Source organism: Oryctolagus cuniculus, chromosome 16 (genome assembly GCF_964237555.1).
Source record: "Oryctolagus cuniculus chromosome 16, mOryCun1.1, whole genome shotgun sequence".
Classification (NCBI taxonomy): Eukaryota; Metazoa; Chordata; class Mammalia; order Lagomorpha; family Leporidae; genus Oryctolagus; species Oryctolagus cuniculus.
Window position 1 is genome coordinate 32,828,009 of NC_091447.1, and position 12,990 is coordinate 32,840,998.

Sequence of the window (12,990 nt, forward strand, 5' to 3'; positions counted from 1 at the left end):
ATTATTCCTTATAGCTACACGTGAATCTACAATCACCTCAAAATAAATATTTAGTTAAAAATAATAAATGTAATTAATGTTAGTAATTCCAACACATAATTCATGAGTTTGATATGGTACTCACAAATAGAATCGCCTTCCTAAAGCCATCGTTTGATATTATTGCAGGTAGCTTTTCCACCAACCACTTCCTTAAAGTTACTAAAATAAAGATTCCACAATATATACTGCCATTCTAAAAGGGTAACTATAGCAAATGGAGAAGTCAATATTTTGTCACTTGAATGAAATTACTTATTTGGATTATGATTACCAATGCATGGGAAAATCATTAGGTGGAAAGGCTGTGAAGAACTGAATGCTCACACTGATGGCAATGTATTATTTAATAAGAGAAAATACAACTTCACAGTGGAGAGCTTTTGCAGTTAACACCTTATCCAAGGTGTTATTCGCATCACTGACAATGGAAAAATCATATATTGTGCGTTCTCTGGTATAATGAAAATGAACATATTCTTGCCCAAATTGTTTAGCTGGAATTGAATCCAGACTTCATATTTCTTCTCTAGTCTACAGGATATACAATTTACTAGTAGAAAACAACCAGATAAATCAATACTATGGATATTCTGTAAGACAGCTGTCCTGGGCGTTTTCAGAAAGTCAAAGGCTTGCAAGTACAGTTGAGTAAAGGTTTAGATTTAAGTAGAACTAAGAATCATGAAATGCAAGCGCAATTCTTGTTGTTTGGTGGGATCCCAGGTAGGCAAATCTCCTGACATCTGAATATAGAGTGTGCATTAGATGATGCCCAGAACTGGGATTAGTATTGTTAGATGTGCTCGTGGAATCATGGTTACATAGAAAAATGTTCTTCCTAGAGTTGAATGCTGAAGGATGTATAGGTAAAATACAGTGTCAACAAAAGAAAGATCTAGATGGTGCAAATTAGGCAAAATAATAACACTTTTTAAAAAAATATTTATTTATTTATTTATATTTTTGGACAGGCAGAGTTAGACAGTGAGAGAGAGAGAGACAGAAAGATCTTCCTTCCGTTGGTTCACCCCCCAAATGGCTGCTACAGCCTGCGCGCTACACCGATCCGAAGCCAGGAGCCAGGTGCTTCCTCCTGGTCTCCCATGTGGGTGCAGGCGCCCAAACACTTGGGCCATCCTCCACTGCCTTCCCAGGCCACAGCAGAGAGCTAGACTGGAAGAGGAGCAACCGGGACAGACCCCAACACCCCAACGGTGACTAGAACACCAGGGTGCCAGCGCCGCAGGCGAGGGATTAGCCTATTGAGCCATGGCGCCGGCCAAAAATATTTATTTATTTATTTATTTATTTGAAAGGCAAGGTTACAGAGAGGCAGAGGCAGAGACAGAGAGAGAGAGAGTCTTCCATTCACTGGTTCACTCCCCAAATGGCTGCAATGGCAGGAGCTGGGTGGATCCAAAACCAGGAGCCAGGAGCTTCTCCTGGGTCTCCCACGCGGGTGCAAGGGCTCGAGGACTTGGGCCACGTCCTACTGCTTTCCCAGGCCACAGCAGAGAGCTGGATCGGAAATGGACTCAAGCAGCCAGGACTCCAGCCCATATGGGACGCCAGCACAGCAGGCAGGAGCCTCGCCCACTATGCCACAGCACTGACCCCAATAATAACACTCTTTAAACCTAACTTTCCCGTGTGCTTAAAAAATGGCTTCTCTTCTATCTATTCTCTCTTTAAGGAACAAATCTTAAATAAATATCAGAACTATTTTCAGCTATTAAATGTATTGGAAAGGCCATTATAGTAGCTTCAGTAAATTGAGTTTTATTTTTTCGCACGGCAGGAAGTACTGAGGGAAGCATGTGCCAGCACCAAGTTGATGAGACGCCCCTGGTCTTTCATCATAACTTGAATGTGGCCCCTGACCAAATTCAAATCAGGTCCAAGACCTGGGTCTTAGTAGCAAAGAATCTGGCCAACCCAGGCTAAATGCAAGACTGGAAAACTGACGATTTTAGTGTTTCCAGCCTCTGTGGTGCAGATGAAGGAAGCAAGGACTTTGGGCCGTCAGACCACAGTGCTTTCTAGAACCATTGCTGGACCCTCTTATGTTTCCTCTGTGTCTCAGCCTCTGTTATAATTTCCATTGTTTTACTTCTTGCTGAAGTCTGGTAAATTCACTAAGATCTATATTTACTTTCTGAGATTGTTATTTAGTTTTGTCTAGTTTATGTTTTTAAAATTGATTGATGAACTTTTAATTTTAGTGATACTTTTGCTATTTCTAGAAGTCCAATTTTCTCATACTCTTTTGTTACGGTTTCTATATGTTTTGTATCTTTCAGTCTTTTCTAATTTTTGTGGAAAGGGAAATGTCTTTTTCTCGTTCTGATTCCAAGATAACGGAGAGATGAGGGTTCTTTCCTCTCAGGATTTCTCTCCTTCTGAAAATACAATTTACTTGATTGCAAACTGGAGAGAAACATCTGGGATGCTTGGGTCATCTCTGTCCTGTATGCTCTTGAAAGTAAGCTTCCCACACAGTGAGATGCTCATTGACCTGTGGCTCTTCAGGAACAAGCTCACCACATCAAATACCCCAGAACCACCTGCGACTGGATGAGTAGCGTCTGCTTAATTCTGGGGTGCAGTAGTGGGACGCACACCTGCCACAGGTTCAAACCACATCCTCCAGCTTAGATGTGTGCAATGGTTTGTTGAAGGAATTATTTTAGACTTTGCCATTTTGAATTCTCTCTCCCTCAATTCTCTGTCTAGAACATAGTTGGGGAACACTTCAAAGAGCTCAAACTTACTTTATAGTTTCTTATTTTATATGTATTTGCTATTATCTTAAGTGTCTGAAGAACTAATACTCTTTGCTGCTGATTTACTGGAGGTGGAAGGTTGTCCCCTACGTTTATAAAACTTCTCAATGTATGCTCATCCAGTTGGAGTCTGTGAGGCATGGGAAACTCATGTGTCCCCAAGTCCAGACTGATGCTATATATGCGTCTGTCAGGTGTTTGAAGGACAGGACTTGCCGGGGGCCAAGTTCTGTGGTAATTTCACACCCCTGGGTCTCCCCACTGTTAGTAACAGAATTTGGCTGGGCTTTGGTTTCTCTTAGATTTCCTTTTCTTCCACTGGGAACACTAGAGTCAAACTTCCTCGCTGTGTCCCTCAACAAAGTTTACAAGATCCTGAGAACCAAGTATCCCTAAAAGGCCTACAAAACCTCCATGAGAAACAGCTAATGACACCTGTCTTAGCAGTGCTGTAGACTGAGTTACTCCTCCTTGTCCACCAGGTCCCCTTGACCTGGGTGATGTTCATATTGGTCTGTTTCTCCATCCATTATTTGTAGATTCCCTATCTGTTCCCGAAAGTATCCTTCTCAAAGTTAATCAGAAGCCTTCTTGTCAGCATCTTGTGTCTCTGAAGATGTCTGTGACCCATCATCCTCTAACAATAGTAGTCTCTAGCCTGTAAGAAACTCACCTCCTCTTATATAAGGCCCACCTTTTTTTATAAAAAATATTTATTTTATTTATTTAGAAGTCAGAGTTACACAGAGAGAAAAGGAGAGGCAGAGAGAGAGAGAGAGAGAGAGAGAGGTCTTCCATCCACTGGTTCACTCCCCATTTGGCCACAACGACCAGAACTGAGCCAATCAGGAGCCAGGAGCTTCTTCTGGGTCTCCCACGTGGGTGCAGGGGCCCAAAAACTTGGGCCATTGTCCACTGCTTTCCCAGGCCATAGCAGAGAGCTGGATGGGAAGTGGAGCGCCAGGTCTTGAACCGGCGCCTATATGGGATGCTGGCACTGCAGGTGGCAGCTTTACCCACTATGCCACAGCGCCGGCCCCAATTAGGGCCCAAACCGACACATGGTCACTATAAGATGGTCGATGAAAAATTACTGCCATGAAATACTTAAATTTTGACTAGAATTTGACCATTGTGGAACACTTTCCGTGACACATTAGTAGTCACTAGGCTTGTGTCTCCCAGGCTAGGTCATTCATATTCTGCTCTGAACGTAAGGTTTATACCTTATAAGCATTTTTACAGAAGCTGTTTATTTCCATCAACCACCCTCTTTAATGGGGACTGCATCATTTCAAAGGTTCTGGCTTCTTGCAGGGGTCTTGGGGCTATGTCTGTACCCAACCAGGCTTCCTGCTTCTGATTCTATCCCAGCAAGGTGGCTAACTTACAAGTCCCTCCTCTTAAGATAAGGGACTCATCTCTGCTACTTTTCCTCTAGAGAACAAGATTCCCTCACTGTGAGGTGCCCTCTGCTTAGAATCCATTTTATCTGTAATGCCAATTTTTTTCTGAAATGTCTGCATGCATGTATTTTAACTGAAATCCTGCTACTGCCCATTTGTGGTGCTGCCTTTTCAGGTTCTAGTGTCATGAGTTATGCTGATATTCCAGAAAGTGAGTTTGAAAATATTCTCCATACACTGATGACCTGAGACAACCAGCCTGCTTGAACTTGCCCTAGTCCTTCACCCAGGCATTGCACTCAGCAGGGCAGGCCACAGTCCTCATCTTCAGAGCAGGGGATGGAGGGAAGAGTAAATGGAACAGTGCACTTTATCATGTAAAATATTTCAGTCCCACTTCGGAGTTCAAATTACTTCTTAAAGCAAGATTATTTGGTATTTAAAAGTAGGGAAAAATTTATCTAATTAAGTTAACTGATCCTGGACATTTCTGAGGAAATTTTTGTTAACTATTTTAAGTATTTTTTCAATAATTAATGCTTATTTTTTTACTTTTGCAATTCTAGTTCATATTTCCTAAGAAAATCATGTTTTGGGGCCAGCACTGTGGCATAGTGGGTAAAGCTGCCACCTGCAGTGCTGGCATCCCATATGGGTGCTTGTTCGAGTCCTGGCTTGTTCCACTTCCCATCCAGCTCTCTGCTATGGCCTGGGAAAGCAGTAGAAGATGGCCCAAGTCCTTGGGCCCCTGCATCTGCATGGGAGACGCAGGAGCTCCTGGTTCCTGACTTTGGATTGGCCCAGCTACGGCTGTTGCGGCCGTAGGTGGAGTGAACCAGCAGAATGAAAGACCTCTCTCTCTTTCTTTCACCCCTCATTTGGAATTTATTCAGCCTGACTTATACTGTCAGTTATATTCCCTGCTTAACATAAAAAATATTATTGTTCTGTTTCTCCATGGCAAAATTTCAAAGTTGCTGTTGAGTCCTAAGGTGAGAATTTTCAATATGTGCTCACTTTGCTGAACCACTTCCCCATCACAATAATCAATTTTACATTTCTTCATTTTTTTACTGTTTTGGACATTTTCTTTGCTTTATATTTTTACGACAACTTCACAGCATGGTTTTAAAAGGCATTCCTCTCATAATTTCTCATTTTATTGCATTTTTTTTATGTACTGCTATTTTGCTGTAGGCCTATGGGGCATGGTGTAGGTGGTTGTGTGTGTAGTTTCTAGAGAAGGTACTATTTCTTACATCCCAGGGTCAAGTGCACCTGCCCCCACTTACTTCCACTGATTGCTTGCATTATTTGTTCTATCGTTAGGAACTGCAATCATTGAACACCTGAAAAATAAAAAATAAAAAAAAAAGATAATGGCCTTTGGTAGGGTTACGGCCATTTCAGAAAGCAGTTTTCTCAGAGTTCTGTGGCTGCGCACTTCCTGGTAGGCAACGATTCCAAGTTCCTAGGTTCATAATGAAGAGGAATAGAAATCAACTTTCTTCCTGCTACTCTTGTAAAGCGGTCATTTTTACACCCAGCCCTTCCTACTGCGAGTAGCACATGGCACTCAACAGTGCTTATTAAGTGAATGAATACATTAATAGCATGTCAGTCTTACCTGAAACATATCTAGCATAACAAAGGGGCTGTAAAAACTTCATGGAAAACGCAGATTTTGAAAAATTTTTGCATGGTTTTAAAAAAACTTTTTTGGCTTCAAAATAAACATCTTTTAATTCATTTACCACTTTTTGAAGGACCCTCATATCTACAACTCTGCATTCCATCTTCCTGCTCTAGCCAAGGCCCTTCAGTTCTCCCTCTACACCACTGATTTTTGTCGCTTTCACAAAAAAGATCTGATCATGAGCATACCTTTCTTAAAAAGAGGAGTCACTTCAATTACTTTTCTAGCTTTATCTCCAGTTTTATAAAAACAGCCCCGAGCCTGGTCCCTAAACAGGACCCTCACATTCACATTTCTTTACTTGTCCAATCCTTTGCCTCATGCTTCCAAGTTCCTTTCCCGCTCACACATCTTACGAAAGCTCTCTCCTGAAACCCTTAAACTCGTTTCTTTTCTGACCTCCTGGCTCCACAGCAGGAATTTCTCCCTTACTCTGTCCCTACAGTTTTTTACAAGTAATTTACAGGTTAGTACATGAATCACACTTCAGTTGTTTACCTGCACTTCAGATTAGGAATTCCTTAAACAGCAATTATTCAACTTTTCATACCGAATTGTTCAGTACTTACTAGTACCAAGTGCTTTATCTCCTAAACAGGTGCTCAAAAGGCCTACATTGTTTCTAATATTAGACAGTATATCTCTCTGCATTAAACTGGAGTCCTAATCCCTACAAAAAATGTTTTGACTTAGTAACAGAATCTCTCCCTAGAGAAGTGCCCCAAACAATTCATCTTGCATTCATTATGTCCAGAGTGCTCATAGACCCCCCCAATAATCAAATTTTACCTCTTCCACGTAGTTGCTGGAAACTGAATTTCTTTTCTCACAAGATAGAAAACCTGCCATAGCAGGAGACCAGCCTATTGCCTACACAAAATCAAATTCTAATAATAGCTCCTACACATAGCGTATTTAAGCTCAGGACTCAAATTCCAAGTTTTTAAAATGTAAATACATATCTTCTTTGCTAAGTTGTTTTAACACAAATTGATAAGGTACCTAGTGTTACATGGCCATCACATTTATTTTTAATCACAACTTCTGTCATGTAACTAGCATGGAATCTCTTGTCACCATTCAATGGAGGCATTGCAATAGTCATTTGCCACTTGCAAACAGAACAAGATAGCATTCATAATTAATTAAAATATTGCATATAGGGACTGTTTCTAAGATTCAAATTCTTTAAAGAATGTTTCATGTAAGTCTTTTTGCCTTCAACATTTTATGTTAAGTGTTCTATTTTATACTAGTGAGACTGTTGGGTTTCTTTTCACAAGTCTGTTAATAGATTCATGACACTCAGGTGTTCAAAATTCACTTTATTTCCATTTTTCTGTATTATAAACTTTGTGTAAACATACCCAACAGACTGCCTGACACATGACACTCAGTAATAATGGCCATTAGCTTTAGGATCTAAAATGAATTTAAAACTACTACCTCCCAGTCTCAACCCATATTAACTGATAAACCAATACAGTGAAAAACAGCCTTCACAGTTTTCTCTAGACATGTAATGCAAGATGCAGTATAGCCATATTCCATGAACTGTGATTTCCAGTAGGGAGACTGTAGCCCTACTGAGTCCAATAAAAATATCACAACTAAAAGCCTCATATAGATGGATCTCTCTTCTTAATTGCTAACATGTAGAGTTTGAGAAACAAGGTTGTCTCTTGTGCTTTCCTACTTTTTGAGGACATATATTCTTAAATATAGATGACACACACAAAAAACTCTACTAATTTAAGAGTTTTAAGAATATTTTCTCTATAGACCTTTTTCTTCCCAAATGAGATGGGAGGTCCCAGCCTTTGGTATAAATGACTCATTCCCAGGATAATGTTTCAAGGACAGTAGTGCTCACTGTCATTTGGGTGGTGTTTTGGTAAAGGAGTGGCTAGCGCCTCTTTACTCTCAGTAAGTGCTCTGGGCTGATGGATGAACACACTAAATTTAACACCCTGGTTGTTGGCAGCTCTGACAAAACCGCTATTGGCAGTCATTGTAATGGCTTTTAGGGTGTCTCCCGTCCCAAATATTGTTAATGAGCGGCTATTAATTTTTGAACTGGCCACTAGTTTCAAGGCACGCTCAGAAGGCTGGTCTGGCACCACATTGATTTGCTTAATTAGCATAGTGGCCCTCTCTCTCTCCCCAGGTCCTCCTAAAGTATCTAAAATAGACTGAAAATCCTTGACGGCAGATTCACAAGCAAACAACTCCTTGTCCTTCATAAATGCCTCCAGTTGAGGCAGAACCTGCTCCTTCCTCTCCTGCTCCGCTTGTTCTGTGAGCACTTTTTCTTTGAAGATAAAGTGGCAACCTCCATAGCTAAGGGCAGACACATAGGTGATTAAAGTAGTAATGTCCAGATTTACTCTTTTGCACACATCCACCTTAATTTCTGTTGGAAACGCAATACTTGCAAGTATATTTTCTCGGTCTACTCTGGTCACTTGTAAAAGTTCAGGCCCCTCGTCATCTGACTCACTCTCACTCAGGTGGAGCTCTTCTGGGTGATCCAACAGAGAGTTGACAGCTACTATGTCTCCTCTCACAGAAATGCCCATTTCTTTCAGCTTCTCTGCCATGGGGCTGGAGACGCTGTTGTAAAACGCAAAGATGATGTGAGGGTTGCTGTACTGCACCGGCTGCTGGTGGCTGGCTTGCAGGAAGTCTTCCGCCTGCTCAATGATGCTTTTGTCACCATACTGGCCCCTGCCTAGCCAGATGTTATGAAGAGCTTCGGCCTTTCTGCCAATGGCTTTCACCCAAGTATGGCCACCGTTTGCAACTACATCTACCACAAGGGTTTGCTTTTCTCCCAAAGGATCTGTGTAGCCAAAGACATGAAGAACACTAACGACTTCTTCTAGGTTTTCTGCGGAGTCCACAATGGCTCTCAGGTGGGTTAGATTGGTGCTCTGCAAATGGGACTCTTTAATAGCTACTTTGCCAGCTTCTACTTTCTGTAGGAATTTTAACTCGGCCTTCAACTTGCTGCACAGCTTTGCACCACCTTCTATGCCTCCTTTTCTTGATCGAGAAAGTGATTCTGCTCTCTTGATCAGTTCCTTGGCTATGGCGATTCGTTCACACAGCATGGAGTGTGCAGACATGCTGACAGCATTATTCCTTCCCTGTGAAAACAAAGAAGGCACATGGAACACGGCTCCAAAACGATGAGACTCCAATTCTGCCCTGAGGATCAAAAATTCCAATCTCACAGCAAAGCTGTGAACTTGGCCTTCTCTCTGATTCTGGAGTGACTCCCTCCTGACTGACAGCTACACTTGGAAGTTTTCTTCAGGCTCGCTGCGCACACGTTAGGCCGTGGCTATGCGGTCTACGGCATGTCCTAAGTTCAGGGACAGTGCAGGAGTTGGGCAATCTTCTCTGCGAGGAATTCGCTTTTGTCTAAGAGTTTCCCAGCAGAGAAATTTTACAAAGGTTTAGAAACTCATTTCAAAATGTTTAAAATAATCTGGTCAGCAGACTTGCAAAGCAGGAGTCTCCGCCGAACTGCCCGCACTTGGCCTCGCTCACCTCCTCCTCCTGGATGGGTCTCCTTCAACCGACTGCCCTCGGCGCTCAGGTACTTACGCCAGAGAATCAAGCCTGCCGAATTTCTGCATCTGACGTCAATCCGGCATGTCAAGACCGAAAGAGACCACCAACTTGCCTCCCGCTCCCACTCCGAAGGAAAACCCTCCCACTGACTACCCCAAGGGTGCGCCCCGCAGCGGCCGGGCAGGCGAGGTGGGCGGGACACGCGGCGGCGGGGTCGTGCGGCGCGCAGTGGGTCCTCGGGCCCTTCCCGTCCACCTGCACAGCGGGTCCACGTCAGACTGGCCCTCTGCTGGCGCCGGGACTCAGAAGTCAGGCGCGGACTGCGCGCGGCCGAGCCCTCCCCCAAAGCCGGCCCGGCTCAATCCTCTCCGGTGTCAGAAGGGGCGCCCAGCTCCCTGACACCCCACGGTCCACCCCAGCTCCTCACCGGCAGTGCTCAGGACCGCGAGCGCGAGCTGGCGGACGCGTGCACGCGGGGGCCGGGATCCGCCGAGAAACCTCACCCGGCAGCCCCCACCTCACTCAGCGCCGAAGAGCTCCGCCCGCGCGATCCCATAGCCTGGGGCACGTCCCGCGTCACGCGGTTCCGGGCCGGGTGACGCCGAGCCCGCTATTCCCAGGCGGCAGCGCGGCCTCCCAAGCGGGGCTGACGCTAGCACGGCGGCCATGTTTGTTGAGGGCACCCGGGTTCGGCCAGTGGCGCCGCGGACGCGCCAGCGGGAGCCGCGCGCGCACCTGGCGGTAGGGAAGGAGCAGGAGCGGCGCTGGCCGCTGGATGTCACACTCGTTAGCAGAAGAGGAAACGTGTGGGACGGGCCTGCCGAAGTCGAGACAGCTGTTGGGCGCTGCACTCGGGCACTTTGCCCTGCACCCTCCTGGGCTCTGTAGCTGCTGTTGCAGAAATGTGCTGCCCACGGGACCGACTGGGTGCCCGCTAAGGGCGGGAGTATTTCTATTAGCCTAGTAGTCCAGTCACCCAGAAAGGCCAGGGCTTTGAGAAAGTGAAGACAATGTTAAGAATTGAGGGGCTTTCAGTGAAAACTAATCCTGCCTATCGTGCTCCTTCTCCAATCCTTAAACGACGGTAAAGGAATGAGCAACCGAATAAACCCACAAAGACGGAAAGGCCAGGAGGTGACCAGCGCAGACACACTAAGGCATCTTTAGAAGACTCAGTGCTTGCCATGTGGCAGGCTTTGTTCCGTGTGTTTCACGTTACTCAGCTTTCTTAACCCAAAGGGTGCATGTATTGTACAGGTCCGGAGAGAGGTTCCTTGAACCCGGCAGCCTCTCTGAAAACGCATCAGCACAGAGCTCAGAGAACAGCCCGCAGAAGGCGACACTGAGCCAGTGATCCAGAGAGAACCAGGAGAGGCTTTGGAACTTCAGGAAGCGGGCAGGCAGCAGTGAGGGGAGGCGGGGTGTAACTGGGGGTAGGTAGCTTGTGTGTGTGTAAGGACCCGGGTCCTCGCTTCTATCCCTTGAAGCTGGCTATTCCTCATCCTTCCCCAGGCAGAAGACTAGAATGTGCAACACTCGAGATAGGACATTAGAGGGATTCCAGACTCCAAGCCTCCCAAAAGTTGCAAGAGATGCCATTGCAAATGAAGAACCAAAGTTTTCTCTCTGAATGGTGAAACACCAGTGACTGCCCCACCAGAGTACTGGCACCCCACTCCCACTCTCCCTTAAACCACTATTTTTATCTGGAGAAATTGAGCAAATGGAATAATCTAGAGAAATGTGACATTAAGCACTCCCTCATAAGTAGATGCTGGCCTCACTCCTCAATATTTTTGTTTGGATTTGAAGGAAACAGAAAGCCAAAAAAATAATTTTTAAAAGTATTTCACAACTGGCACGTTGAATGGAAATTTATTTTAGCCAAGAAACAGGAAAAAAAAAATGTTAAAGATTTATTTAATTTCAAAGAATTAGACAGAGAAGGACAGAGAGAAATCGACCTTCTGTCCACTGGTTTAACACTCCAGATGGCCCCAAGGGCTGAAGCCAAGAGCCAAGAGCTTCATCCCGGTCTCCCATGTGCATTGCAGGGGCAGACACTTGGACCATCTTCTGCAGTTTTCCCATTAGCAGGGGACTGGATTGTAAGTGGAACAGCAGGGACTCGAACTGGCATCCACAGGAAAGATGGATTCTAATTTTCTTGGGGGAGGGGGACTGCAAGCCTAGGGAGCTACCAGCTCCTCTACATTCTGGGGCAGTTCATGCAATTCAGTTTGCTTTCTATACAAAGGGAGACTCAAGTTTGCCTACATTGGCAAGAGTCACCCGATAAAGGTGAAGTAGGGAGCTGGTGGTTTTGTTCCATGAAAATGAATGATCAACAGAAACTTGCTTTGATGTTCCCTTATTAGTAATCAATGCCCAAAGTGTCAGCATTCAGTAATTCTAAAACTCTGTTAAATGCAATCTCCTTTGATGTTCCCTTATACTCACTGATGTCCAAAGTTATCAGCACTCGGTAACTGTAAAATGCTGTATTAGTCCTTTTCCTTATTTTTCCTTTCCTTGCCAAGTTCCTCTTGTCCCCTGACCTCCCTACCACATGTATGTGAATTTTTAAACATTTCCATGTTGAGTTTTGTTTTGAAAATTTAAGTTCATGCTTCAGCATGGAACTGGAAAAGAAAAAGGGCAGAACAAGTAGAGACAAATTTTTTAGAGGTGGGAAGACAGAAACTGAATCCGAAGTAGGGAGCAAACTTAGCCATGCAAATGTAGCAGCAGCTTAACAGAGTACTTAACCATTACCACGCCAGGCCTCTTACCTCTATTACCAAATTTAGTGTTAGAAAACCCTCAGATAATTACCTTGGTCATTCAGCCAAGAAGTCAAAGAGTTGAGACCTGACCTCAAAATCATCCCTTTTTATTCTGTGTTTACTTGCTCATGTGCCAGTGTCACAGTGTAACAGGAGCCCATATAGAGATCATAATGTGAAAGCTTCAAGACAAACATCTGTAAACAGGAGATCAAGGTGCCATCTCCCATCTCGTATAACACTTCTGCTACCTTTAACAATGTATGGGTGTTACAGTGAAGGTAGGCAGAATCCTGACAAAAGTGCTCCAAGATAAGGCTCCGTTCCCCTACACTTACCTAAATCTTAAGCAAAAATTTTAGAGCACATTTAAATCACTGAATTGCTTACTATCTCTTCACTCATGTGAGAATGATGACATTCATAAACTTTCCTAATATTCATTGAATCAGACTAACAACATTTCTTTTATCCTGAGAGACCTTAAAAAAAAAAAATCCAGAGAAACAAAACTAAGCACTACGCCTTCAAGTATGCAAGTGGAGTTAGATAACCCAATATTTGCTAGTTTCAATTAACCTTATTTATGGAGGAGGTTTACATTTAGATTACATTATGGATTAATGAGGGAGAGGCTTAAGCAATAGTTTTGACACGTAAGTGTTCATATTTTATTTCCATTACTTATGGTCATCCTT

General features: G+C 44.0%; 1 protein-coding gene across 2 annotated transcripts; it reads right to left on the bottom strand.

Moving 5' to 3' along the window:
* Window positions 1–7,237: 7,237 nt before the first annotated feature.
* On the bottom strand, window positions 7,238–10,072 carry C16H7orf25 (chromosome 16 C7orf25 homolog). 2 transcript variants are annotated; one of them, XM_008261673.4, is made up of 2 exons: window positions 9,934–10,072; window positions 7,238–9,076 (listed from the first exon to the last, which is right to left on the bottom strand). In XM_008261673.4, the coding sequence occupies exon 2, from the start codon at window positions 9,053–9,055 to the stop codon at window positions 7,781–7,783; it is 1,275 nt and encodes a 424-aa protein (XP_008259895.2). In that variant the 5' UTR covers window positions 9,056–9,076; window positions 9,934–10,072; the 3' UTR covers window positions 7,238–7,780. The 2 variants fall into 2 exon arrangements, with proteins under 2 accessions (XP_008259895.2, XP_017199940.2); XM_017344451.3 differs by lacking the exon at window positions 9,934–10,072 and adding an exon at window positions 9,540–9,648.
* Between the last annotated feature and the right edge of the window lie 2,918 nt (window positions 10,073–12,990).